Source organism: Colletotrichum costaricense (assembly GCF_030867565.1).
Source record: "Colletotrichum costaricense strain IMI 309622 chromosome Unknown Scaffold_5.1, whole genome shotgun sequence".
NCBI classification, from domain to species: domain Eukaryota; kingdom Fungi; phylum Ascomycota; class Sordariomycetes; order Glomerellales; family Glomerellaceae; genus Colletotrichum; species Colletotrichum costaricense.
Window position 1 is genome coordinate 407927 of NW_026848234.1, and position 26026 is coordinate 433952.

Consider the following 26026-nt stretch of genomic DNA (forward strand, 5'->3'; position numbering starts at 1 on the left):
TCTCACGCCCATGTGATTGCATGCGTGGGGAATCTTTCTTGGTCGTTTGTGCGGTTCTCCATCGATCAAGTCCGCTAGACACTACACACAAAAGACTCCGAGACCTAGATCTCATGCAGAGTCGCAATGGCCACTCACACCCCTCCCCCTCATCGCCCCTTCTCTCCAACATACATCTTCGGACCTCCATCTCCGCCCTCGCTCCTCCCCTCGCCAACGTCCAAACGCCAGTCCAAAGTGTAATCAAAATCGCGACGAATAACAATAAACAAGTTAGCCTGCTTTGCCTGCCCGATCCTGCCCTATCCTGCCTGAGCCACCAAAAAGACACCAGCGAATCCTGAACCCCTTTTGAATTTTTGGAAATGAAAAAAAGCCCGCCCATCCAACAACAACCATGCTTCCGCGTTGACAAATCGAGATGTGGTCTCGTATCGTCTCACGAACGGAAACGTTGTCTGGATCTGACAAAGATCAACCTCCCAAATAGGAAAATTTTCGTAGAACAGAGACCAACGCCCCTTGAAATCTCTCCATCTTACAACTTATGCAACCGGTGATTGCTCGAGATACGTGGCATGTAGTCACATGCCAATACCGATCCCGATACCGCCCATACCAACATCCATGGGCTCCAGGCCGCTGCCGTCGCCCGGCAGGTCACGATCCTCTTCCATCATCTCGATGAGGTTGTCGAGATTCTCGTCCAGGTTCTCCGCGTCAGCTGGGGGCAGACACTTGCGCAGGAGCCGGCGATACTTGTCAATGTTCTCGCCCGTGCCAACCATGCTGAGCGCCTCGACGTAGTCAGACTCTGACTGTCTCTGCTCCGAGAGCATGGCCTGCAGCTGCCGCGCCAGCTCGAGTCGGTCCTCATACGAGGCCTCGTTGGCATCGCCGTTGAGCATGTTAATCTCCTGGTCCACGGCCTGCTGTACATGCAGGCGGTTCTGATGCGTGATGAGGGACATGACTTGATGCTTGGCGCGGTTGGCCTCGCTGATGATTTGCGCTGCGCCGTCGTCTGCTTCGAGCTGGGCCTCAAGCTCGGCCATGTGCTGGTGTACAGCGGCGAGCTCAGCTTGGGTATTGGAGAGAATACGACGGGCTTCCTTCTCCGCCTGATCCTTTTCGCGGAGTTCCTCGTCGTAACTCCCCGCGAGATCTTGGAACTTTTCAATAATGAGCGGTGTGATGCGCGACTGTACCGTATTTGCGGCCTCTGAGTTGAAGGATGACAGGCCGAGCTTCTTGCTCGTTGTCATACGTTCAGGCACCGCGTCACGGAAAGAAACGTGGCGCTGAGAATCGGGCGCAAAGGGCGACGATGACCGTTGAGGGCCGCGCTCCTTCTTTGTGGCGTTGAGTTGGGCGATGAGGTCTTCCGCCCGCACACCTTCGTTATTAGGAATGCTGGTGGAGGCCTGCCGCCCGAGGAGTGCCCTGATGCATTTCCTCGCGTTGCGTTCTGCCGCCAGGTGAAGGGCAGTATTGCCTTGCTCATCTTGCGCATCGATGAGCTGCTGCACATAGGCAGGTTCATGCGTTTCTTGTAGTTTGTTCAGGATATTATCCAAGTAATATCTTGAACACGAGTGGCTGACAACCCGGCCATTCTTCATTACTGCGGCATGATGGATCACCGTGCTCCCTGTCGCATCCCGCGCATCGACAGTCTCGAAAAGCTCCTTCATCACCTGAGGGAACGTTTGCTTTTCGTAGCAGTTGGTGAAATGCACAGCCCGCATGAAGGGAGTCTCCCCCCTTACATTCTGCACATTCAGGCTGGCGCCGAAGCGCCGAAGCTGCTTTATGACGTCCACGTCGCCCATGGCCGATGCCCAGTGAAGCGCCGTGTGCTCCTCCGAGTCGATGATCCAATTCGGTTGGAAATTTGGCGGCGGCTCAGGCCGGTATGCTGGCTTCTCATTCCTAGAGAGGAGGAAGTAGTCGAGAAGCTCGTCTCCGTAAACGGAGTGCTGCTGCTGTGTCAAGTCCTGGATGGCCTCTTCCCTCTTCCTCTTCCTGTGGCCCGACTGGTGGGACATGTCATAGCGGTCATCTTCACCCATGTATGAGGCGGAGGCAACGGTCAAGTTGTCAGGGGTATCATCGTCATTCATCATCGAGTCGCCGACCTCGTACTCTTCTGGCGGCGGCGCGCCTTGCATCTGGTTGGCAGGGGGCTGGGATTGTTGTGGTGCTTGCTGCTGCTGTTGTTGGAAGTTCGTGGCGGGCCATTTGGGCACTGCGGGTTTCTTTGGTGCTTTCGGCTTGCTCGTGTGTCGCGGGGCTGGGGGCGGACTCTGTTCGCCTGGGGTGTACTCGAAGATGAGCCGCAGGCGGTCATAGATGTTGTTTCGCTGGGCGAGGGCGACGCCCTTGTCGAGAGGGATCCATGTGCCCTGGTACTTTCCATATCCACCCTGGATCTTCTCGTGCTTTTCTTTTTGTACTTCTCGCTCAAGAATACGTGTTCGGGCGGGCTTGTCGAAGCCAGCGGCCTTTAGGATGTGCGTTGCATTGATCCAGTCATCTTGGCGGCGTCGCATGACATGTTCCTTGAGGTCATCTCCGAATTGAAACTCGTAGACTGGAATCTAGAAGATCGTTCAATTAGTTACGGGCCCAATTGCGGAGGAAATTTGGATGCGAAGTATCATGGGTCGTCTCTGGGCCAACCCCGATGATTGAGGCCATCCCCTTTCCCAAAAGGAAATAAGCGCCCAGCCTGATGCCGTTGAATAACAGTATGTTGGGATTTGCGGGAGTCAAGCAGCGATTTTGCCAAGTCTGCAAGAGAAAAGTGACTTACACCACTGTATGTGGCGCTGTAAACGCCGGGTTGCGCATTGCCCTTATTAACCATCGTCGCCGACCTGGAGCAAGGGACAGGCCCTGCGGACTTCTCGTATTAAGATCAGGAGGCACGTTGGCAGTGTTTTTGGTCTTTTCGACGTGAGAGAGAGCGATATCGTGGATGGGGCGGGTGGGAGCACTTGGTGTGGCGTTTCGTTCGGGGTGGGAGTGGTAGTTGTGGAGGCGAAGGGTCGATGAGGCTCGGGGTTGAGGACCGGTATCACGGAAATTTCACCAGGTTTGGAGTGGATGCACTTTGGTGGTTTGAAGGAAAGGGCACGTCGACGACGCGAGACGCGCCTTCTTTAGATTACCTTTTACGCGAAAGAGCACTTTAGCCAAGCGGCTACGCGCGCGAAAGAGAAGGGCCCGAGCGTCAGCACGGGGCTGTGGGGCTCTCCTTCTTTCTTTGGATGAATAAATGAGTGGCCGAGAGCGCTTCAAGGCGAGTTACCGGGGTCACGTGTCTCTCTCTTTCATTGGTGGTCTGAGCTTCCACGGTATTGTCACCACAGGCCCGGCGCTCCTTCCATCCCAAGGTTCGTCTCTTTGAAGTCTCCATAGGAACGAGCAGTTGCCAACAAGGTATCGCTCTTACCGGCTTTACTTGCACAGCTTACCGCCAGCCGACAAGAATGCAACCTTTGTGCGATACATCTCAAAGCTTCATTTCCTTGCAGAGAAAAGATCACCGCCTTCATACAACAGCGTAGGAGTTATCGGACTTATCAGAACAAACAACGCCAGGGAAGGCCGGAGTGTTTGCCAATAGACCCCCAAGAAATGAATGTTTGCCATAGCTTCAACATGTAACTGGCTGACTCCTATCCGATTACGGGGGGGTTTCGGCATGGTAAAGTTACAGCTCTACCGCCAGCTCGCCATTAGTAATCCCTCTCACTGGCCGCACCGGCGCCGTGACGTCTTCAGATGTCGCACGTATCTCACCTACCCCGCCAAGGTGGTGGGGTCCATGGCATTCTGATTCCTATGAAGCCCACTTCGAAGCAGCTTGTCGAGCCTATCTGATCACGACATCGCTTCGAGAACGCAAATTATTGGCATTCTCGCGATATCCCCGTACCGGACCAAAGAGCTATATAAATATCTCGACGCTTCCCATTTCCCAGACACGTCTAAAGGTTTGTCCGTCTTTCTCAAAATAGTTATCCCCGGCGTTTAGCTCCTCTCCACCTTGCCTTACTCGTCTTACTCAAGGATCCCCCAGCTTTCACCATGCCTCTCATCGCTTCAAACCCCAAGAACCGCATCATCCTGGGTCTCATGACCTTCGGACCTGATGAGTCCGCCGGTGCCCGAATTACCGATCTCGAGACGTACAACAAGGCTCTCGATGTTTTCCAGGCTCGCGGTTACAACGAGGTCGATACAGCCCGAGTGTATGTGGGCAGGAAGCAAGAGGCCTTTACTCGTGAGGCCAAGTGGAAGGAGAGGGGTTTGACGCTCGCCACCAAGGTCCAATATCCCGGACAGCCTGGCGATCATGCCGGGGACAAGGTGATTGAGTCTGTCGAGACTAGCTTGAAGGAGCTCGGCACCGATTCCGTCGATGTGAGTGAACATGAAAGGGCCATCTAGTCAGGGGTTAAGCTAATTATACGTTGATAGATCTTGTACCTCCATGCTGCGGTACGAACTATGTTCCTGAGTATGGTCTCGGATAGTGACTAATAGTGGCTCACAGGATCGTGCAACCCCATTCGCAGAGACGCTTGAGGCTCTGGATAAGCTCCACAAGCAAGGCAAGTTCGTGAGGCTAGGCCTCAGCAACTTTACCGCGTTTGAGGTGGCCGAAGTGGTCTTGACGGCCAAGTACAACGGTTGGGTCCGGCCGACGATATACCAGGGCATGTACAATGTCATCACACGCAGCATCGAGCCCGAGCTGATCCCGGCTCTGCGCCGTTACGGACTCGACCTCGTCGTGTACAACCCCATTGCTGGCGGTTTGTTTTCGGGCAAGATCAAGTCAAAGGACATCGTTCCGACGGAGGGCCGCTTCTCGGACAACCACGGCACGGGAGGCAACTACCGCAAGCGCTACTTCCGCGAGAGCACGTTCAAGGCGCTTCAGATCATCGAACAGGCGGTGGAGGAGCACGGGCTGACCATGATTGAGACGGCGCTGCGCTGGACGGTGCACCACTCGGGTCTCAAGACCGGGGACGCCGGTAACGACGGCATTATCATTGGCATCTCGAGCGTGCAGCAGCTTGAGGATAACCTCAACCAGCTCGAAAAGGGTCCTCTTCCCAAGGCAGTGGTTGATGCGCTCGATCAGGCGTGGGCTGTTTCCAAGGCGGACACGACCAACTACTGGCACCTGGACCTCGAGTACAAGTACAACACCCGGGAGAAGCTGTTCGGCGAAGGGGCCAAGTGATCGGGCTCAAGTCCGATGAGCGGGCAGAATTCTGATGCGAGGTTGAAAGAATTGCCGTGGTAAATACGGGCAAAGTTTGATTCTTTGTAGTCTTTGTGGTAGTAATGGGCAAATGGTCGTATCAGATGTCAGAATCGAGGCACATGAATGTACCCTGTTCTTGAAGCGATCTCTGGCGCGGGATGTGAGGGTGTGCTTTAGTCGGTGTGGCAGCTGGGACCAATGCCAGACTTTCCAGTCATGCGACGCCATGCGTGATGGCGTCAGGCTGGAGGATGGAACATGGGGCGAGGGGAAATGCCGTTTTGAGGCCCTCTTCTCTTTACCCTCCTTCGGTTGTTGGTAAGCGTGGCAGGGTGGTTCAAGTTGTATGCATACCGCCGCAGTGGTGCAGCTATGATAGCCGGGCAAACGCTAAGACATGTTAGAGGCTGACCTCGCCAGAGTTATCAGACGCAGGTGACAGGCTTGTCGTTCTGCTCCTGACCGCAACTTGTGACGTGCGTGAGAATTGGCGGAAGGGTGTGGTATCTGGGTACTTGATTTGGTACAACGGTAGGGCAGAGACGACGGTGCGCAAGATAGTCGCGACCAGACGAGATGTCTAACCTCTGGTTCGGATACCATAGGTACATAGTATTATCAAGGACGGACAATGGTGTGGGAGCGATAGCGACGGAGAGGCTGCGTAAGTTTGGAGGGCTGAGTGTTGGAGGTGTTGCGTGTGCAGCATTGCAGGAGACCGAGGAGAGTGGGGGGGAAATATGGGGGGAAGACCCCTTCCGCGCGAACCGCTCATGCCCGCCAATCTGGCCGGTGCCAAGTGGAAAGCAGCAAGTAAGCCAAGTTAGCTGTGTCTCGGCGGCGTAGGGATGGCCCTATCAAAAGTCACCTTGCTGGGTCATGGATATGTCACTCGTCACCACCACGGGGCGATGAAGATACCTCGTGAGTACGGGATATGATACCAAAGAGACAGCAAGTATCCGTACGCACCCCATTGTAAAGCGAAAGTGTCTAAGGAAGGTATTGCATTCCCACAATCCCGTATGCCCGTCCGCCGCATTTTCCTGCATCCCGTCCCGAGGCCTGGGTTTGGCAACTTCCATGCGCCAGTTTACTGTAGTATCCACTCTCCACTCCTACCAAAGCGAAAAAAGTGTCCAACTGTACAGATCCATTCCCGACAAGCACTCGACTCGCATACTGCGTCAACTGTGTACCCCTTCCTTACTCGAGCCAACTTGCAGCTTTCTGCCTGTGCAGCAATTGGTTTCCCCGTTCAAGTCACTCCTTCACTTGATTAGCCTTTCTCTGTGTACCTTGCCGTTACTCTTTCTCGGTCTCTCTTATCTCTTTCTCTCAGACTCTCGCTATTATCTCTTGGTGTCCCCCCCCTTCCCATTCTTACGTTCCTTTTATCCCTTCTTATGCCTCCCAGACTCAACACAGGGCCGGATGGAACCCTCAACCTCCCCCATTTGCGACACGATCATTCCCATAACCCTCCCTTGAGCGCAACCACATGCGATTCCAACATTTCAGATTATATCGGTAGTGGTACCAGCAGCCCTGGACGGAGCCCCGGGCTCGACCAGCGCCTGGCCGAATTTGATGCATTGCGATCCGCTGACGACGACTACTTCAAACACGATTACGACGACCAAGACGACGAAATGGACAGCCAACGTCCCCCCCTCCTTCGAAATCACAACTCCCGCTCCGGCCAACCTCTTCTAAACGCAAAGGACGACGAAGATGACGACCACCGCGGCAGGAGCTATTCCACTCGCTCTCGAGGAGCCAGCCCGTTGCTGACCCCGAGTCGACCGGCCTTCTCTCGAGGTTCGACCATGCGAGCCCACTCTCCCTCGACCATTACAGCGAACGCTCGAAGAAAATACATCATTGCGGCCTTCGTCCTGCTTATCAGCTTAGTCTCCTTCGTCATTCAGACCGAGTTGTCGGCATACATCCAGCAGGAACTGCACTGGGACAAGGCTTACTGCATGCTCTACCTGACCCATGGCTCCTGGGTGATGCTGTGGCCTGTCCAGCTGCTGTTCCTGCGATTCAATAAGCGCAAAGTCTCTTGGGCATCCTTCTGGCGACGACACACTGAGCTGCTTCACACCACCGCCATCATGGTCCAGAGACAGGACCTCGACTATGCGCGACCCAGCCCGCAGCCCCGCGTCTCCCCGTGGACTTATATCGTCAAGACCACGGCCTTCGTTACGTCTGCTCTGACTATTGGTGGCTTGAGCTGGTATGTCGCTGTGAACTTGACAACTCCCTCCGATTTGACGGCCATCTACAACTGCTCTGCTTTCTTCGCCTACGTCTTTTCAGTTCCGCTGCTGAAGGAGCCTTTACGCCTCGACAAGTCTCTTGCCGTCATTGTGGCCATTGCTGGTGTCTTGATCGTCGCATACGGTGACACTAGTCCCGGCGAGGATGATGCCGCTCATCAGCAGGCGGCCGGGAACCGTGTCACTGGCAACCTGATCATCGGTGTTGGATCCGTCCTCTACGGTCTCTACGAGGTCCTTTACAAGCGATATGCTTGCCCGCCTGAAGGCTGTAGCCCTAATCGCGGCATGATCTTCGCCAACACATTCGGTTCCTGCATCGGTCTCTTCACGCTTACGGTGCTGTGGATTCCGCTTCCCATTCTGCACTGGACTGGTATTGAGAAATTTGACTTGCCGACGGGATACACGGCTTGGATGCTTTTCTGCAGTGTCGTTATGAATGCGACTTTTGCCGGCAGCTTCCTGGTCTTGATCAGCCTGACGAGCCCTGTTTTGTCCAGTGTCGCCAGTCTGCTGACAATCTTCATCGTTGCCATTACCGACTGGCTGCGCACTGGCGAGCCACTCAGCGCTGCAGCTCTCATCGGCGGTGTCATGATTATGATCGCATTCGGCATGTTGAGCTGGAGTACATGGCGAGAGATGACCGAAGCCGAAGCGCACAAGGCAGTCGACCTCACCGATAGCGGCGATGATAGTGAAAGGGAACGCGAGGACTAGGCGATTGCATCATTGGTGTCGGCGCAACACCAAACGGCGTTTGGGGAAACACGGGTTTTATCTCTTTTTTGTCTTCAACATGAGTGTTGGCATCATTACATTGGGGTCGGCGGATAACTCTGGGCATTGGATTACAACAGCATGGTCGCGACAGACTTTGAGCTGTCGCAGCGGACGGAAGAAGGAGGAAAAGAAATGGCCACGGCCATTGGTTTACTGTTTGATTCACTGCATCCGGGGAGCTTGACCCCGCTATCTGCTATTCGCTTCGTTTCTTGTCATTGTTTACTACTCTTTCTTCGGCATAGACGATATCGGTTTCGGGGTCCATGAGACACAGACCCCTTGTTAGAAAAGCAGCGAGATACAAGTTGTTGACAGCTGCTGGGTGGCCTTTCAAATGGGATGCGAATTTGCTGCGCTGCAGCACAACTCCTCAAGACAAGCTTGTTCCTAACTCTTAACCTTTATCGCAGTCCCATCGTTGTCGGCCGCCATCCTAATCTTCTAGATCCGTCTTCGAGTCCCTCCATCCTCTTTCCCTCCCTACCGCCCTTCCACAAGTCCCCGAATCCGTTATACTCTTGGCATCCCGCAAAGGCCAGGTAAGTCACAAAGAATTGTGTAAAAGACTTCCTTCAAAAAATTGGTTGATTTGAAACAGGGGGAAGGGCTCCACGTTGGGTATTAGACCAAGCTCCACGTAGGATCCTTGTAGTTGGCCACTCACGATGATTTTAGGTCGGGGCGACGTAATGTCTGGCGAGATGTTGATCTTCTACGCTTGACCCCTTATATGTCCGCTTGAAAACCCGGGAATGGGACCTGATGATTGTTTGCTTGCTCCTCTTGATGGAGAAGGTGAGTTTGAATGCAGTGACTGGAATCGCTGGGTTGGGTGGAGGGAGAGCCGAGGAGATGGGAGGTATGTGGGTCTAGGTTGAGGTTAGCTTAGCCTCCTGAGTTGCCAAGTCTATATACTAATTACCATGTTATCAATGCGGCTCTATCACTTTGTGCTGAAGTTGCAAGAACGCGGACGCGGAGTAATTTTAATCTGTGTCGATATGTGCAGAACTCGGTCGCAACGGATAAGTCGCCTATGTCGGATAGAACGGCCGGTAGCTTCGATCTCTTTGACCTCACGAATGGAGGTGGAGGGGCGGGAAGCTGAGGTGTAGATGTGGCTTTCAACGGTCATCGCGGGGGCTAAGCAGACGTCCCAGTCAAGCAGCGGGGCCTTTACATGACCGATGATAACATGAACCCTACGAGGCACTTCTTCTCTGCCCCATTCGTGAGCAATCGAAGTCTGCTTGTCCCAGATCGAGAATCCGAGAAGCTCTCACTGAAAGTTGGCAATGCAGAACAAAAACATTTCATAGTCTGACTCTCCCTCAGGGTCAGGTTTTCGGGGATACCCTCCATCTCAGACCCTTTTTCCTGAGCAACATGGCCAACGGGGCTGCGAACAACATAATCAGTGAAAATATGCCAAAGCTCCAGCCTAAGCCCGTGGCGTTTGTCAAGGGTTGCTGAGCCGCGATGGCAGCGCCCGCTCCAATGCACCGTACAAGATTGTACGACGCCTGGACTGTTGCTGATGCTTTGGGGTTCAAATCCGTCAGAAGGGTGCCGCAAACCTGAAGGCGATGAGTTATGAACTGTGAAACGTGGTAGTTGACTCGGAAATTTGCACTGACTGTGAATATACTCGAGGTGGTGGCACCGCTTATGAATTGCATCACCAAAGGAACGGCAATGTGCTGGTACGGTCAATAAGGCCCTAGTCTCGGGAGGTCGCCAGCTGAGGGCACCTTACCCAAGCCGGAGACCAGTCTGTGATGTACTACATACCGATTCTTGCATGAGACTCACTCCATAGCCTGCGGTGGTAACTGAGCTTAGAGCAACTAGCATGTAGATCCCCGCAAGCCGTGCCTCTTCGATTGGAAAGTCCGATATGTCATCACCTCGACGATATCGGCTGTCTCGTCCTTGCCTCATGGATACCCTCTGGATGTTTTTGTCTAGAATTTTGCCTGCCATCCCGTCAGTCAAGGTGATGTTCAAGTCGTGTTGTACAAGAATGAGGCGTCCCTGTACTACGGACCTGTTGTATATGACGCTATCGCACCTCCTACCCCTGAAGGTAGGTAAATGAGCCCTGCTTCTAGATAATTCAACTTGTAGACATCAATGCACTGAGCTGACAGTGAGCTTTGCAATGTCATCTTGACTGCATAGGTTATAGAACCTATCAGGATGACGCTGAAGTTGCCTTTGGAAAACAACATCGCAATGCACTTGAAGGGGTTGGGGATGTGGTATCGCCGCTTGCCATCCTGAAGTCCTTGAACTTGCCCCACCGAGTTGATCTTTCGGTCCCGGGTGAGAGAGTCAAACAGACTTCTATGAATCCTGTGGGCCTTTAAACTCCCATTCCCTACGATTTGACGTTGTGTCTCCGGAAGTAGAATGATGATGAGGAGCAGGTAAGTGCCAGTCAGTATGACCAGAAACCAGAATATCCATCTCCAACTCAGCTTCTCCGTGAGTAGCCCGGCGATGACCGGACCAAAACTTGGAGCAGCGTTGGTACTTCATCAATCTGATCAGCAAAAAATGACAAGGAAGTTGACCAAAGAATAAGCAGCTTAGCAGATGTTCTTAAGAATCGACCTACAAAACGAGCATAGACCCTACATAAGACCCACGTTCATCGACTGTTGTTATGTCTGCAACAATCCCATATGCTGCGCCGTATGAACCTGTTATTGACTCAGCTATGTGGTACATAATGAGTTACGACAGTGTCGTATACTTACCAGATGCTCCAGCGCTTTGCACCATACGTAGAATGAGTAAAGCAGGGTACGAATTCTGCAGCGCCAATCCAATATTTGACGCAACGACGAGAGTGAACATAAGAATGTATGCGGGCCTCCGACCACCTTGATCGGCGATATCGCCCATGAAGGCCGGTGCGATGCCCGCTATTATCAGATATGAGGTGACGGTGAGATTGATCAGCGCAACCGAGACGTTGAGATCAACAGACATAGGGACTAAAGCTGGAAAGTAGATGTAACTGCTCAAGGTGGAGAACATGGCGCCGAAGGAAGCAACATAGCTAATCCACCTCTTCTCGCTAGTTGTGAATATTGAATGCGGCTCTTCTGGCGCTATTTCGACGAACGGCGCTATTTCTTTGTCGTCGTTGGGGGTTTGCTTGACTGGCATTTCTGATGACTCGGTGGCAGCCATCTTGAATGCTGTAGATGATGTAAAGACCGCTTCTTGTGGCTAATCGTGATGAATGGATTGAAAAAGAATTCTAACTGACCCGGAATCATTTATTTCAGTCTTCTGTGCATGTTTTTTGGCGTTTCATGCAAAGAAATATTAGTACAACAAGGGAGGTTGACCTCTGCTCAAACAACCCCCATCGCACTTATCTTATTCAAAGAGAGCCGCTTTAGCCTATGGGGACTGACGAATTCGGTAATTATACGTCAGGTGACAAGGAAAATGGTGGTTGGCATTAATTACGTCAACGTGCTGCAAAGCGATGGCACAGTTCTCGAGACTCTACGGATGCTACCCTGGCAAACGTAACACATAAGTCTATTGCATATAGTGGGAATTATGACGATTCATTCAATAGAAAGAGCACAATTTACTGCCTCCCGAAAATTTATATCGGTATCCTTTCCTCGAACTCCAAAAACCCGTGAAATATCATCAAATGCTCCCCTCTTCCGAACGCAATCGCTGTCTTTGAAACAATCTTGATCACGGCATCAGCCTCACTACGCCATGTTAGTGGTATAAAAAAGTGTCGCGTGAAATGTTGCGCATCTGCCATGTAGTTGAGGCTAATTGAGCAAATCCATCCGGCTGTATCGAGGAAAAGCAGACTCGATTTAATACATCCAATCACTGATTGTAGAGACGTAGATGTAATATGCAAACTCCGAGTCGGAATCACCTCTGTTGAGGGTGTAATCTTGGAAGCTTCGACGGCGATAATGCCGCTAGTTAGCTCCGTCGCGTTGAAAAGGCCCTGGGCTAAGTAGCCAGAGCCTTTGCTGCTGATCCATGAAGGACAACCCTTTGTAACTTGGATTTGGGGGCTCGGAGATAGGTTGATTCCCTTGCACACTCTCTTCAGATTACACCATTCATAGATATGAAAATGGTTGTCTCGAAAGGCGAGTAGATGGGAAGAATTCGATGGATGTTTCAACCACCAGGCTCCCTTGAGATCCTTCTCCTCTCCCATGACAGTGCCGTCGAGAGCAATTAACGTCGCACTTGAATGTGTACAGACCAGCAGTGATTCGGTTTTTGGACTCAGGATTATCTGAGATGTATCACTATCACCTCTGCGGTTGAGCAAACAAGTAAGTTGTGCTCCAGGTCCACTCCCCAGGGAAGTAACTCTGGTGACAATGTGACGCCAAGTAGTGTCGATACTGAGAAGCGTACACGTGTCTTCGTTCCAGTCTAATGATTTTATCTCTGCAAATGCATCGTGAATCCGGAGCTTCTCGACCATCTCGCCGGTGGTCAGATCACTGACATCAATTGTGCCATCCTGGCGCCCGACGAGTAACATGTCGTTGGCTGGCTCGATGGCCGTGATGCTTTCTCCCCACTGATACACATGAGAACGTGATGCTTTTATTTCCGGAAGGGCAGCTTCTTCTCTGGAACATGAAATTTCCAGGGAGTCGTCATCGTACTCCTCTTTGGAAAGGAGGATAATCGGCTCCCAGACGTTGCAGCATTGCCCCCGGATGTCGTAAAAACGGAGATTATCTGCTGAAAATGCGATATCTCTGATCCTTAGTTGATCTCCTGGTAGTTGAATGTGGTAAATTGGCTGCAAGGTCTCAAAGAGGAAAAGGTAGATGCCTCCGTCCTCTGCAGCACCTACGAGAACCCTGCCATCGGAGCTAGTGGATAGAGCAGATAGCAATGTTTGCAGGTGATACTTGTTTGCTTGGTCTTGTGTCCATGGATTACAAGTTACCACGTCGCCGTCCATGTATGATATTGCTAGCAGCTCGACCTCAGCAATTGGATTGAACACCATGTCCAGAACTTGTGAGGTAGCGTAAACATAGTTGAAATTGTCTTTCTCAAAGTTGCCGACGCAGACAGAAGTATTCAAGTCCCAGATTGAGACTGAAGAATGTCTGTAAGATAACGCTGCAAGCTTGTGGTCCGAGTCGAGTCGTATCTGCATTGCTGGTGTCCATAAACCAAATTTGTTATCGTTTTCATCCGACGAGTCTGAGTCCCAGACCGAGGGGGCATGCAAAAGTTTCCGCTCTGCTTCTTTTCCATCTTTGATATCGTAAATCACCAAAGAGGTACCATGAGGATTGGAAAGAATTATCATTTCTTCGTCATGGTCGAATGAAATTGATCCTGGAGTGAAGTCGATAGTTCGTGACCAAACGGGAGATAGCCTGATAGGTTCTGGAGACCGGTGGGTGTCCCATATTTGTAGGTTTCGAGAACTACATGAGACTAGTACTGAAGAAGCTCGGTTGAAGGCAAGCAGACGAACCCTCTTCCCGTGATTCAATGTAGCAGCTGCATCGAATGCCCCCGACCCAGCAAGGTGGAATAATCTGATCTCTCCGCTGGCAAGACCAACAGCCAGTAGGCGAGTACAGCAGGCGATTGCATACGCCTCTTCTGAGAATATGTATCCCGTCAATCTGTCGTTCCAATCTTCTTCTCTCGGACCAGCAATTCGAAGTCGCTTGGTTGACTTTGCGAAGATCTGCCCAATCATCGACTTGGGTGGGCAGAAGTGCGGGATGAGAAAATGGATTGAAGATGGAGAGGTGAGAAGAATAGAATGGAATACGGCGAGGATGCGGTAGATATCATTTGCCCATGTTGCGATAGTGTGGAACTCCGTGCTGGTAGGAGATTGACATCTGGCTAGGCGGCCCAGGTATGTCTTGAGCCTCTGTGCAGTGAGCTGCAAGGTCCACAGATTCCCAGCTGTAGCTGTTCGTTGAATCCAGGTCAGGACATTTGTAGTGAAGAACTTTGTTAGGAGGAGAAGCGAAGACCCCGTGGCTGAGGAGGCTTGAGCGAGATGGTAAGGGAAGCTCAGTGCAGCATATTCTGATAGTGGGGAAAGAGAAGGCATCCTGGCCGCTGCGACTCCTCGATGCGTTCTTGGTGGCGCAAAATTCGAACTGCATAGCAGGCCGAGACATGTTCCAGCAATTTCTGAATGCGCTCTCCAGTGTCGATCCAGAAGCCCTTGTCTCTCTCTCGGCTTAAAAAGGCTGATGTCGTTAGATGGGCGACGCGAATATATGACTGACCATCCACGACAATGAGGTATCCCGTCATGCTCTCCAGCTCCCTTCCATTGGCTGCTAAAGTCTTCCCGACATCGAGTTTCACAGCCTCGGCTAGCTCGTTGATGTGAAGCGATTTTGGCGAACAAATCGCCCACTTCAACACACATTCGGCCAGCTCAGCGCTAGGTGATTGGGATATCAAATCGAGTGTGCGGGAATAAAGCTCGTCCATCTGCGGCGGAATTTGTCGCAAACCATCTTGCTTGTCTTCTACACTGTATGCATTCTCCAGACGGGCTACTGTGAGGGATGTCCATAAGAAATTGCCATCTGCTTTTGTCAGAACATCGGCGACAAGATTCTGTATGCCATCGTATTGATCAGCATCATATGTCTGGAGAAACATGGCTTCAACAAACACTTCGATGTCTCTAAGCGAACCCTCTTCGCCCGTGATGATCTCCACAAAATCCGTGCGTTCCAGTGTTAAATACCGCCTAACTTGCCCACCAGGTCTGCTGGTAACCAAGACTCGGATGGGTAACGTTTGTTCCATGTGGGACAGCATGGAAATCAAGCCAGGTAGGTCTTCGGAGGAGCATTCGTCAATCGCATCTATAACCCAGAATTGAGGCCGGTCAAATTTTGCTTTGAAAATGCATTCGTTGAAAAGAGTTGCCCAGAGCAAATAGTGATCCTCAAACTTGAGGGTTCTGTTGTCCTCGGCCATAGAAGCCAGAGCCTGGCGCACCTCAAAGTTTGAATCAGCTATCTGGAATGCTAGGGATCTCATCAGAAAGGCTAGAGTGGAGGAAGAAGTTTCCTCGTGCCTGAAGAAGAAGAAGCTGCAGTCGAGGTTGCGAGATTGGAGATGTCGGATTACATGGCCGGCAGCGATAGTCTTCCCGGTCCCGGGGCGGCCATTGAGCCATAAAAGCTTGAACTCTAGATCTCTAGAAGGCTCTAACAATGACTCTTTGTCGGCCCAATGACCGATTGGCCCATCGATCCATTTCTGGAATCTATCACTATCTGTCAACCACGTACAGGATCCGAGGTGCTGCTTCTCGTTTATAGCAAGAAGAACTGCGTCTGGCCGTTGATCAATACACAGGAATGCAGCAATTTTTCGCATTTTGGATTTATGTTCCTGTTGGCTTTGGACTAAAGCTGAAGGAGTGAATATTGATTAGCTTGACAGACAAAGTAATTTTATGGTTCCAAGGATCGGCTCACTGACAGTCCCGATCTCTTCGACTATGGTTTGAAAGGCTCGTTGTAGAGTCAAATAGTTCGGATTGCTTGGCGAATCGAATTTGCACATTTGTCGGTGATCGGCCTCAAGATACTGAACATGTTCTCTCGGTAACCCTGAGGAAGCCAAAAGCTATTGTCAGAAAATGAACGAGGATGACGAACATGCGTAGCTGGAAGTGAAAGCATTGCCTACCAAGGACGGCAGATTCCTTTTCGACAATTAAGGATGATGTGGGGCCGAAACTCGTTGGCAAACTCTCAAAGAAAGACCAGAGGTTAATATTGTGGCAAATATGTCTAAACTCGTCGTTGATTTGCTGTGTTGAAGTATGTGAGATATTTGCTTTTAGGCACATTGATGAGCCGATGCTTTGACTTACATCTAGTGTTCCACTGCCGGGAATCAAATCATCTAGAAACGCCTTTGAGCCGTACCCAGCCGACTGACGGACCAATCTCGCGACACTTGCAGAATCAGCTCCGCGATGAGGCGTGCCTAAGAATAACATAGTATGGATCCTCTTCCCGATAGTTACGTAGTTCGGATCACGCGTGGCTATGAGGTACGCCTGAAGAATATCAGTACGTTGTTACCAGTTCGGGATATGAAGTCCTCTCGGACACACCTTTTTGGCCACCAAGCCACCCATGCTATGAGATATGAACACAACCGGTGTCTAGGTTGGTATTAGCCATGGGCGGTAGATACATGTATGCAGGAGGCTGACTGACATCGCCATTCTTGCGAAGGCAAGGGGAATTGTGAAGATCGGCAAGCAACGCTTGTCCGAAGTCATGGACTGTTAACCGGCTGTCCTTCCGTGTTGTCCAGTCTGAGTTGTACCCAAAGCTATGAATGCGGACGTGTTTGAAACCGGCCTCATTTGGCAGCCAGTCTCTAGGCCAAAACATGCCAATATCGGCTGAGTGACTCCATGTTTTCCTCGATCCCCCACCCAGACCGTGAATCTGAACAAGCAAGTATCAGTCCTGCCACATGGAGTCGTTCCATCTTCCTCAAAAACCTACGAACACAAAGTCGATTGCTGGTTCCGAGGGCGCATGAAGCAAGTTCAGACCGAGGGCTCCCTTGATATCAGCAGCAGAAAGTGATTGAATACTGCATGAGCTGTCGGATCTCGATGACCGAGAGAGACGCGTGCTAAGCTTCCGTAACCGATGTTGTAGCGGGCCGAAGGACGGCGCACGAACTCGAGTTTCATCACTTCCGAGATTAGGAGAGAGTAACGGCGGCTCAGCAGTGATACCAGCCAGCTGGTACGACGGAAACATTAGCTTCGAGCTACCGAGTTAAGCGGGGGATGTAGAACGGGATCTAAGATACTAGCACGGATGAGGGCGCACATACAGATGACGAAGGGCTTTTGTCAATCGACATGGCGCCAGTAACGACCATCAAGACTGCATGTAGAACCAGGATGCCGGAAACTTGGCAATGGACGAGAGAAACAGAGAGTCGCTTCTCATGTTGAGGTTCAAGATACAGCAACTGCGAGGATACCGGCGACTGGACAGGGTCTCTCTTGCCCCCACGTGATTGGGCTCGCGGGAACCACATGCGTAAGGACCCGGGCGGCTACAGGATGGCGAGGATTGGACCTCTCCCTGGCTACTCCTTTTGTCAGCCACTACCCCGCGTTAGACTCCGAGCCGAACCTAATTAACCAGCTCCTTAACACCTCCACCAAGCATGGAGAGCGGATACCTAGACCAGGCAGAGCATGCAGGCGAAGGCTGTGAGCTTGATGACGCTGTTTTTGCTAGTGTGTACCTTCTTTTCAACCTTGCTAGGTCCGGGTTTGAACTCAGTGTGCTCACGCCTTGACATCATAACAGAGCTTCCAACAGGCTGTAGTGTACTCAAAGTGGCACCATCAGGCCATAGTCTTTGGGTGGCCACAGTTCAAATTGTGGTTCAGCTGGAAGATGGAACGATGAAAGAGTACTTCAAGAAGGTGATTAATGGACTCCCATTTGGACCAAATTAGTTCTCACTCTCGCGTAGGGTGCGCGTGGTGCAATTGGAATGGACATGATGAGAGGCACATTCGAAGCTGAACAGGCCCTATACACCTTTTCTCCAGGCCAGGTCCCAAAGCCCATCGGTTGGGGAACATACACCATCGATCCAAACACGCACTTCTATCTCAGCCAGTTCGTGGAAATGAGAGAAGACCTCCCCAGCCCTGGGGATTGGGCGGCTTCTGTGTGGGAGCTCCATGCTAACAGCATGGGGAAAAGCTCAACCAGAAAATTCGGCTTTCATGTCACTACTCATCTTGCCAATGTTCCAGTCAACAACTCGTGGAACTCTTCTTGGGAATCATTCTGGAGACAGCAGATGAAGGGTCTGTTCGACCAGGACGACCGCGTTCATGGCATGGACGATGAGTTGACAGCGCTCAAGATGATATTTCTCCACGAAGTGATCTCGAGATACCTTGCTCCACTTGAAAGAGAAGGACGATCTGTCATACCCTGCCTCATTCACTCTGATCTATGGCCTGGGAATATCAAGCCGAAGAAATCCTCAAATGGATTATGCATGTTTGACGCCTGTGCATTTTGGGGACACAATGAGGGTCAGTAATAAGATTTCTCAAGGCTGTAGAGATCCTGTGGTTTCATGGGTTAACCCCGAGGGACTTTCTAGCCGATTTGGGCATCTGCCGAAACCCAAGATACAAGCTTGGTCAACCGTGTATTCGCGAATACCTTAAGCGAATACCTGCAGCCGAGCCCACGGCTGATTTTGACGGTAGAAACGCTGTGTACGCGATGAAGTACCACACGCTGCTGTCAATCATGTATTGCTTCAAAGACAAAAGTTTCAGACAGACGCTGAAGGACGAGCTCAAGGAGATCATCGGCAAGGCAGCACAATCGATGCCACAAGGAGAAGGAGATGTGTCTGTGTAAATACCAGCCTAGCTGCCTATGCTGGTTTGAACTAGGTAGTAAACCACCAAGTATTCCCTACACAATAGATCAGCTGGGCCGGTGTTTTGAATCATTTAGTCAGGAAGCCAAGGCCGGCATATTCCGATGAAAGGCGAGTTCTCCGAATACAAGTCGAGCGTCGTTTCTCTTGACTTGACTCCGAACACGCGGTGTTAACATCAGATGAGGTGCACGATGACAGTCAGTGCTCGGGCCGGGCACGGTCTTGTCCCCACGCCGCTAGCATAGCGGAGACGCGTTAGCGAGTGATTAGGCGATAGCCCTCCTGGAAGTTCCCGCTGAAAGACTTTCGTCTCATCCTAATTGAAACCTGCGGCTTTCTTCTTTCAACTCCATCGCAGCTCCTCCGACAACTCATCGAGCTCAGCAACCACCATCATGCTTGAGCAGACTCTGCAGGCCATCGGCCTCATCTGGATTCTCTATTCTGCCTACAAATTCTACGACGCCATTGCGATATGGATTCTTCCTTCTGTGTCATTGAAAAAATATCAGAGGAAGGGCTCATATGAGTCCTGGGCACTCGTGACCGGCGCCTCCGCAGGCATCGGACTGGGATGTGCGCAAGAACTCGCGCTTCAAGGCTTTAATATCGTCTTACTGGGCAACAACGAAGACGAACTGGAGGACGCCCGCGCTCTTATCGAATCGGAGTGTCTCCGTCGACACAAGGACGAGATCGCCGTCCGCATCCTCAAGGTCGATGCCATCACCAGCACACCCGAAAAGGTGCAGGCTGCTGTCGACAACATGGATGACTTGAAAATCACTGTTCTGGTCAACAACGTTGGAGGTGTGTCCGCTCGACCGCCGGCGATCTGGCATCTGCAAGACTTCACTGGCGAAGAGGTGGACGGCACCATCAACCTCAACGCGCGATTCATGGCACAGTTGACCCGACTTATGCTCCCAATCCTCGCCAAGAATGGTCCTTCTTTGATGCTCAACGTCAGCTCCGGCGGCAGAATGGGAATGCCTGGCGTGGCAGTGTACTCTGGAACTAAGGGTTTTGTTTCTTCCTTCAGCAACGCCATCGCGAGGGAGATGAAAGCCGAAAAGAAGAAGGTCGATGTGCTTTGCCTTGTGGTTGGCGACGTGAAGACGCAGTCGAACGCTGTAGCCATGGCACCGGGTTCACCAGACGGCAGAGAATTCGCCAAGGCCGCCTTGAAGAGAGCGGGCAGAGCAACTCAAAGGGGCATGCTGGAAATGACGCCTTGGTTCAAACATGCAGTCCAGTTGGTACTCTTTGATTGTATGCCTGAGTGGATGCGGATGAAGTTCATGTCTGAGCTGTTCAAGAAGAAGATTGAGGCTCATAAGAAGGGTAAATGAAGCCTTCTTCAGTATGTGTCGCTGTTGACTCGTACGACGACTGTGGTCAAGCAGCTAAACACGAAGGATCATACTTAGAACAAAGAATAAGCGGCGTGGGTATAGTCAACAGCTTCAATTCACCGGAAAATACATAAGTCTAAGTTTTCAACATGTAGGTTGTCTTGATCAGAGTCACCTCAACGAGCATATTAGATCAGTGAAAATGGCCTAGTGATCATGTATTGAATTCGTTTCTAGCTAATATTTAAGAGTTTCTCGGGAACTTGAGAAGTCGACGAGGCAGGCATGACCTTTTTGAGGGATGCGAATGCCGAGCACAATAGCCAGCACGCTATGGATGAGTCAATCAAATTCGAAAAGATTCATTATGCTGCTTCGCGTGTTGTCAAATAATCGTTGGCTTGGAATTCCTCAAGGCTAGGGGCAAAATCCCACAGAAGACGCTGGGTCGATGATGCCCAAATCAATGAAAGTTTCATAATTCCAATAATCGCTCTGAGTTCCTTGACCATTGACTGGGTCGGTTCCAGAAAATTTGGCGGTCCAATATGAGCTTCCTTGGGTATACTTGGACCAAGCATAAAGCCCATCATTCAGATTCTTGGCCCGGCTGGCAAAAGTGTTGTTGCTGAGAGCCTGAATCGACCACTCGCCGATGAAGACGGGAAATTTCCCATCGCTGATAGACCCCTTGGCATCTTCGCAGATGAAAGTCGGTATGTTGTCGGATGTGGTTGGTCTGCCGGCGAAGTAGTAATGATGGGAATCGAAAACGATGTTTGCGTCAGAAGGGAAATACGGCGACCAGAACGTCTCGGGACGAAAGCTGCCTTGTACCATGACTGGAATCTTGGGGTTGAGAGCTGCGACTCGGGAGAGGACGCCGTTGATAAACTTTGCAACCCAAGCAGCACCATTGATGCTAAGTGCATCCGGCGTACCGAACTTGGAGAAGTCGCGGTTGTCCACTGGCTCGTTCAGGGGTGCAATGGTGTATGACTGAGGAAACCCGGAGGTTTGAACATACTGAACGACGGCATCTATGGTGCGGTATGAATATTCCAGGGCGGTTTCGTTGTTGAACCACCCATAGTTGCCGTCCTTCTCTCCAATACCCAGGCCGTTGAGCCCACCTGGTAAGGAGTGAACATCGACGATGACGTGCATATTGTACTTTGTGATGGCATATGTCGCAATGTTCTTCAAGAATTGAACTTGGTTGCCGGTGTATAATTGGGAGCCAGGAACCTTGATCCAAGCAGCGTAGTGTGTCGGGATGCGGAGGATGGTGACACCAGCTTTGGCGAGCTTGTCAATGTCGGCGGGCTGGAAATAGGTTGCATAGCGTCGTTCCAGGACCGGGCCACATTGCGAGCCAAGACGGACGCAAAATTCCCACTCGTCGGTGGTATTGCCGCCGTACTGACTCCAGAACCCGGCGTCTAGGACGGCTTCTTGAACTAGCCAGCCACCGAGGTTGACTCCATTGGCCTTGAAGGTCTTCCAATCAACATAATTCTGATTTGGAACAGCGAATGCGCTGACGAGAAAGAGGCCCAGGAAACTTAGGATATTGGACGTCTTCATCTCGGTGATGATGTCTGGTAAGTGACAAAATTGATTCAGAGAGGCAGCTCAGCTTAGTAAGGAGGCACAGAAAAGTTGTCCAAGAGGTTGGTTTTCGAATTCTAGTCCTCGGAGCTCAGAACGGGATTAAATAGTAGAATATGGTGAAGTCTAAGACATCCAATTACATGGTTATTGGATCAAGCCCCCCGCAAGAAAATACAACACGACTGTCATAAACATCCATAACCTTCTTAGCTCCGTCACTCTTTGACCCGAGATCTGAATTGAGTCCGGTCTTGTATACTCGTATTACTGGACAATGAGAAAGTGCCTCCCCCTCCCAATGAGGTCCTCAATCATAGCTTACGGATCTCATTATGCTTACTCCTACCTAAATGCCACGCGTGTAAGTGTGCGGGGCCCCGCACGTGGAGAGAGGGCGCATTAGGGGTTGCTACCCTCCGCATTTTTCATGGCTTGTACGTAGAATGGGAGATTGGGGTTACACCACCGGCAAAGATCTACACAACCCTGGGTCATCCCCCTCTCTTCCGCGAAAGGATGACAGCATGATTATCCTTCTCTGGACGACTCGCAAATATCGAGACACTTCAACTTCTGCTTCATGCTAGGCCGCACATTTACAAGATGAGTACATGTCAGATATGCTCATGGAAACCAATCGACAACCTGTCTCGTCCGGATATCTTGACAATCCTAAGTCCGTCTGCTTGGGAGCTTTTCTTCAATATGACCATGCCACAACACGGAACACGTTTGAATCTCTCATTACGGAAGACACGTTGTAGAGGTGCTATTTCTTTCCCTCGTTCACCAGATATCCAGCCCAGACAACACTAAACTGGGTGCAGTAGTGCTAGCCTGGAGAGCGTCCCGGTGGGGGGAGTATCCGGTGGGCGCCATCCACTTTCCGTCATACGGGTCCAACCAGGCGTCTCCATCAGTAGACCTGTATTCCCCCTCAGCAGTCACGTTGGCCCTCCAAATTTCGCTTGAGAACTGCTTATTAGAACTTTTCGGTACAATGTAAGAGCGAACGAGGTGTATAGGAATGGAAATTCGTCTAGACGTCCAAAGATCGACGCTTGTTTGTCCTCGGAGACAGGGGTTTTCAGATTGATTCTAGCCGATATTGTAGTCCGAAATTTCAAGGATTATGGGGGTTCTACGAAACGAGATTCCGCTTATAGGTCTTTTGTGACTCCAGGGCAATGGCTTCCGTCAAACTTGGCCGGTGGATGCTGGTGCTAGTTTTGAAATACGTGATTTGGCCCATGATTCCAAACATGTCAAGTCGCGGGGATCATGGCGATTGAGGATTTCTGCCTGACTGACCATATTCTAGTGGGCATCAATGGATCTATCTTTCTGTCTAAGTGAGTCATTGTCAGCTTAGTGGATCAATCTCTCTCTTGTTGGATGTTTACTATTCAACTATAATTAGCGGGGAGATGCGCAAGCATCTTGTTAACAGCTCCATATTCTTCAACCCAGTAGCGGAACCCAAGCTTTCGAGATACATGTATTGAGTCTGAATGATTTGTCAATTAATCAGTATCCTAGTCTGCTCTGGAGGCGGGGTATGGCTGCTGCCGCACGCGGGCCCGTTATAACACCGACCCAAATGTCTTGAGTGCACTTGAGGATTCTCTGCAATGTTTAAGAGTGTGCGCTTCCAGAAGAAACCGGGCTAGGAAAGAACCGATAAATCCGATGTTAGGTTTGCGAGAGTAACCTCATAAGCCTGGCAAGCTACCTTGGAGCCGATGGTTTACTCTCGGTTCGGCAATGTTGCATTCGGGGTAAACCCACCACATTATATCATCAGTCAGTTCTTGGCACGTGGTGAACATGTACTTCAGATTCTCGGCGACGTATGGATAGTTTCTCAATGCTTAGGACAACTGGCTTTAACATTACGTTGACGGTATGTGAGGTCAATGTTAGGTGGCGCCTTCGAGGCGGTGTCAAGATAGCGTGATGAACAGAAGGTACTTTTATTAGGTAAGGTAGAGTAGAGATGCTCACTGCGTGCTGGCAAAATGGCAGTTCGGCCGAGTGTAAGCTGCTGCCAATCTGGTCAGATAATGTAGCGAGTCAGAGAATCGTTTCCGCGGAATCACCCCCTCCTGCGAAGGAGGTGGTCTGTTGATGAAGCTTTGCTGACATCGCCTGAACAAGACTGTAGTCACGCTGCTTCCAATTGGACCCGCGACGAAATAGACCACGAGGAGTCATCGCTAAACCTCATTTGCCTGCCCGTAAAAGGAATTGACTGGAAATATCTGATAGTTAGATGGGATTCGACGCAATATCTCGATTCAATCTACATCTTGCTGTATTCCTGTGAACAAGGACCTGGCTCAGCTTGGTAAGGAAGCTGGCTTAACAACATCACAGCACTGCAATGGCAATAGCACCCCACTTCGAGACAAGCAAGGGGGTGCAACGATGGTCGTTACTGGTTTCTTCCCTCAACTCTTCGGCTAATTGATACGTTCCGCACCATTTAGCCCTGCATTTAAGTGCGCCTCATTGGGCACCCAAGGGGCGGTTGAATACACATCATATTGCCCACATTGAATGTATGTTCTGCCTAGGTACGCTTTTGACCCCCGATGCCGACTGGACTGAAAAGAACAGCGCCTCCACGACAGAGTGACCGGGCATTGCGGGGATTCAAGGTGGGCGACACAAGCTAACATGCACATGCGCCAATGCAGGTATTAATAATCCAGCCGAAACTTGGCCCGCGGCCTACAAGGACTCCGACCACTCAGCAACGCCCAGATCGGCCGGTCGACCATTCGGTCGAAGCGGGAACAAAATATATCCACTTTCGCTGTCGACAGGTGGTTGCATATGCAGCGACGTTTTACTCAGCTCACCTCATCTTACTTTTTGTGGACGTGATCTACACATCCCCCGTTCCATCAGGTCCACGGATAGGCATGCATATAGTTGCGGAGTTTTAGGTTTGGTCATACTCCAGCCTTGACTCCAAATTGACTACCTTAGGTATGAGATGAAGTATAAGAACCAGGCTCCCGAACCTGTCTGCTGAAACACGTCCCAACACAATTCATCTCAAACCTCACAATGTCTACCTTTGAGGAATACGACGTTGGCTACGCCGACAACAAGAATATCCACTACCTCGCTGCGGGTCCAGTCAATGGACCTCTCCTTATATTCGTCCATGGCTGGCCGGCGATTTCACTTGCATGGAAACCTCAGCTTGAGGCGTTCAGCGCTCTAGGTTTCCGGGCCATCGCGCCGGACATGCCCGGATACGGCAAATCGACAGCTCGCAAAGTTATCGAGGATTACTCCCAGCAGAGTATTCTCGAAGGACTACTAGCACTCCTTGCACACACTGGTCGGAAGGAGGCCGTCTGGATCGGTCATGACTGGGGTTCCCCGTGCGTTTCAACTGTTGCAGCACAGCGCCCGGAAGTTGTCAAGGCCCTGGTGAATGTCTGTGTTCCGTATCGCACACTTGACTTGGGGCTGAACACAATACTGGCCCTTGTCGACCGCCAGGTTTATCCCGAAGACCAATACCCCTACGGGCAATGGGACTACATGCGTCATTACGAAGAAGACTTTGAAAAGGCTATCGCCTGGTATGAGAAAGATATCGAGGGGATCAACAAGGCTTTGTGGCAACCGGGCAAGCCAGTTTATCCCCCTAAGCCCACATTCCTTTCCACTGTCAGAAAGGACGGAGGATGGTTTGGCGGGATCTCACAACCTCCATCCCCAGATCAAATTCCAGCCCCCCTCCTCGAGGGTGAGGTCTTTGATGAGTTCACTAAGGCGATGAAGAAGACGGGGTACTGGCCGGGATCAGCTTACTACATGAACCACGAGCGCAACCACGAGTTCAACTCAAAGGCACCAAACGATGGCAAATTTGAGAAGCCTGCCTTGCTCATCCATGCAGCATTCGACTACGTGTGCGAGACCAAGACCACTCGGCTAGCCGAGCCAATGCGCCAGGCGTGTAGCAACCTCACCGAAGTGACTATTCAAGCTGGACATTGGGCAAACATGGAGAAGCCGGCTGAGACCAGCGCAGCTCTTTCGAGGTTTATCCTTGAGGAAGTTCCTGATTACTGGCCTGGGTTCTGGGAAAGCGGGTACGCGAAGCGCCAAAAGTCAGTACTTTGATTGCGTTGCAACCCAGCTACTTCTAGGCCATGATTACCTATCATTGAGTT

The 26026-nt window shown here is 51.2% G+C and overlaps 10 protein-coding genes across 10 annotated transcripts; 5 read left to right on the forward strand and 5 right to left on the reverse strand.

Moving 5' to 3' along the window:
• Nucleotides 1-584: 584 nt before the first annotated feature.
• CCOS01_05250 (uncharacterized protein) lies at nt 585-2869 on the reverse strand (the record flags this gene model as incomplete). Its single annotated transcript, XM_060453430.1, has 2 exons — nt 585-2600; nt 2816-2869. 2 exons carry the CDS (start codon nt 2867-2869, stop codon nt 585-587), a joined length of 2070 nt encoding a protein of 689 aa, XP_060315202.1.
• A 1226-nt stretch (nt 2870-4095) lies between these two features.
• CCOS01_05251 (aldo/keto reductase) lies at nt 4096-5263 on the forward strand (the record flags this gene model as incomplete). The annotated part of the gene is made up of 3 exons (XM_060453431.1): nt 4096-4431; nt 4489-4509; nt 4565-5263. The coding sequence occupies 3 exons, from the start codon at nt 4096-4098 to the stop codon at nt 5261-5263; spliced, it is 1056 nt and encodes a 351-aa protein (XP_060315203.1).
• Nucleotides 5264-6693: 1430 nt separating this feature from the next.
• On the forward strand, nt 6694-8298 carry CCOS01_05252 (uncharacterized protein; the record flags this gene model as incomplete). The annotated part of the gene is made up of 1 exon (XM_060453432.1): nt 6694-8298. One exon carries the CDS (start codon nt 6694-6696, stop codon nt 8296-8298), a length of 1605 nt encoding a protein of 534 aa, XP_060315204.1.
• A 1403-nt stretch (nt 8299-9701) lies between these two features.
• On the reverse strand, nt 9702-10305 carry CCOS01_05253 (uncharacterized protein; the record flags this gene model as incomplete). Its single annotated transcript, XM_060453433.1, has 3 exons — nt 9702-9941; nt 10002-10064; nt 10156-10305. 3 exons carry the CDS (start codon nt 10303-10305, stop codon nt 9702-9704), a joined length of 453 nt encoding a protein of 150 aa, XP_060315205.1.
• Nucleotides 10306-10980: 675 nt separating this feature from the next.
• Nucleotides 10981-11565, reverse strand: CCOS01_05254 (uncharacterized protein; the record flags this gene model as incomplete). Its single annotated transcript, XM_060453434.1, has 2 exons — nt 10981-11069; nt 11127-11565. 2 exons carry the CDS (start codon nt 11563-11565, stop codon nt 10981-10983), a joined length of 528 nt encoding a protein of 175 aa, XP_060315206.1.
• A 528-nt stretch (nt 11566-12093) lies between these two features.
• Nucleotides 12094-17292, reverse strand: CCOS01_05255 (uncharacterized protein; the record flags this gene model as incomplete). The annotated part of the gene is made up of 10 exons (XM_060453435.1): nt 12094-12110; nt 12790-13491; nt 14658-15806; nt 15873-16007; nt 16087-16210; nt 16274-16462; nt 16520-16570; nt 16626-16862; nt 16923-17168; nt 17263-17292. 10 exons carry the CDS (start codon nt 17290-17292, stop codon nt 12094-12096), a joined length of 2880 nt encoding a protein of 959 aa, XP_060315207.1.
• A 556-nt stretch (nt 17293-17848) lies between these two features.
• CCOS01_05256 (uncharacterized protein) lies at nt 17849-18833 on the forward strand (the record flags this gene model as incomplete). Its single annotated transcript, XM_060453436.1, has 3 exons — nt 17849-17869; nt 17920-18496; nt 18568-18833. The coding sequence occupies 3 exons, from the start codon at nt 17849-17851 to the stop codon at nt 18831-18833; spliced, it is 864 nt and encodes a 287-aa protein (XP_060315208.1).
• A 420-nt stretch (nt 18834-19253) lies between these two features.
• CCOS01_05257 (3-ketoacyl-CoA reductase) lies at nt 19254-20210 on the forward strand (the record flags this gene model as incomplete). The annotated part of the gene is made up of 1 exon (XM_060453437.1): nt 19254-20210. One exon carries the CDS (start codon nt 19254-19256, stop codon nt 20208-20210), a length of 957 nt encoding a protein of 318 aa, XP_060315209.1.
• A 420-nt stretch (nt 20211-20630) lies between these two features.
• On the reverse strand, nt 20631-21800 carry CCOS01_05258 (uncharacterized protein; the record flags this gene model as incomplete). Its single annotated transcript, XM_060453438.1, has 1 exon — nt 20631-21800. The coding sequence occupies one exon, from the start codon at nt 21798-21800 to the stop codon at nt 20631-20633; it is 1170 nt and encodes a 389-aa protein (XP_060315210.1).
• Nucleotides 21801-24902: 3102 nt separating this feature from the next.
• CCOS01_05259 (uncharacterized protein) lies at nt 24903-25976 on the forward strand (the record flags this gene model as incomplete). The annotated part of the gene is made up of 1 exon (XM_060453439.1): nt 24903-25976. The coding sequence occupies one exon, from the start codon at nt 24903-24905 to the stop codon at nt 25974-25976; it is 1074 nt and encodes a 357-aa protein (XP_060315211.1).
• Between the last annotated feature and the right edge of the window lie 50 nt (nt 25977-26026).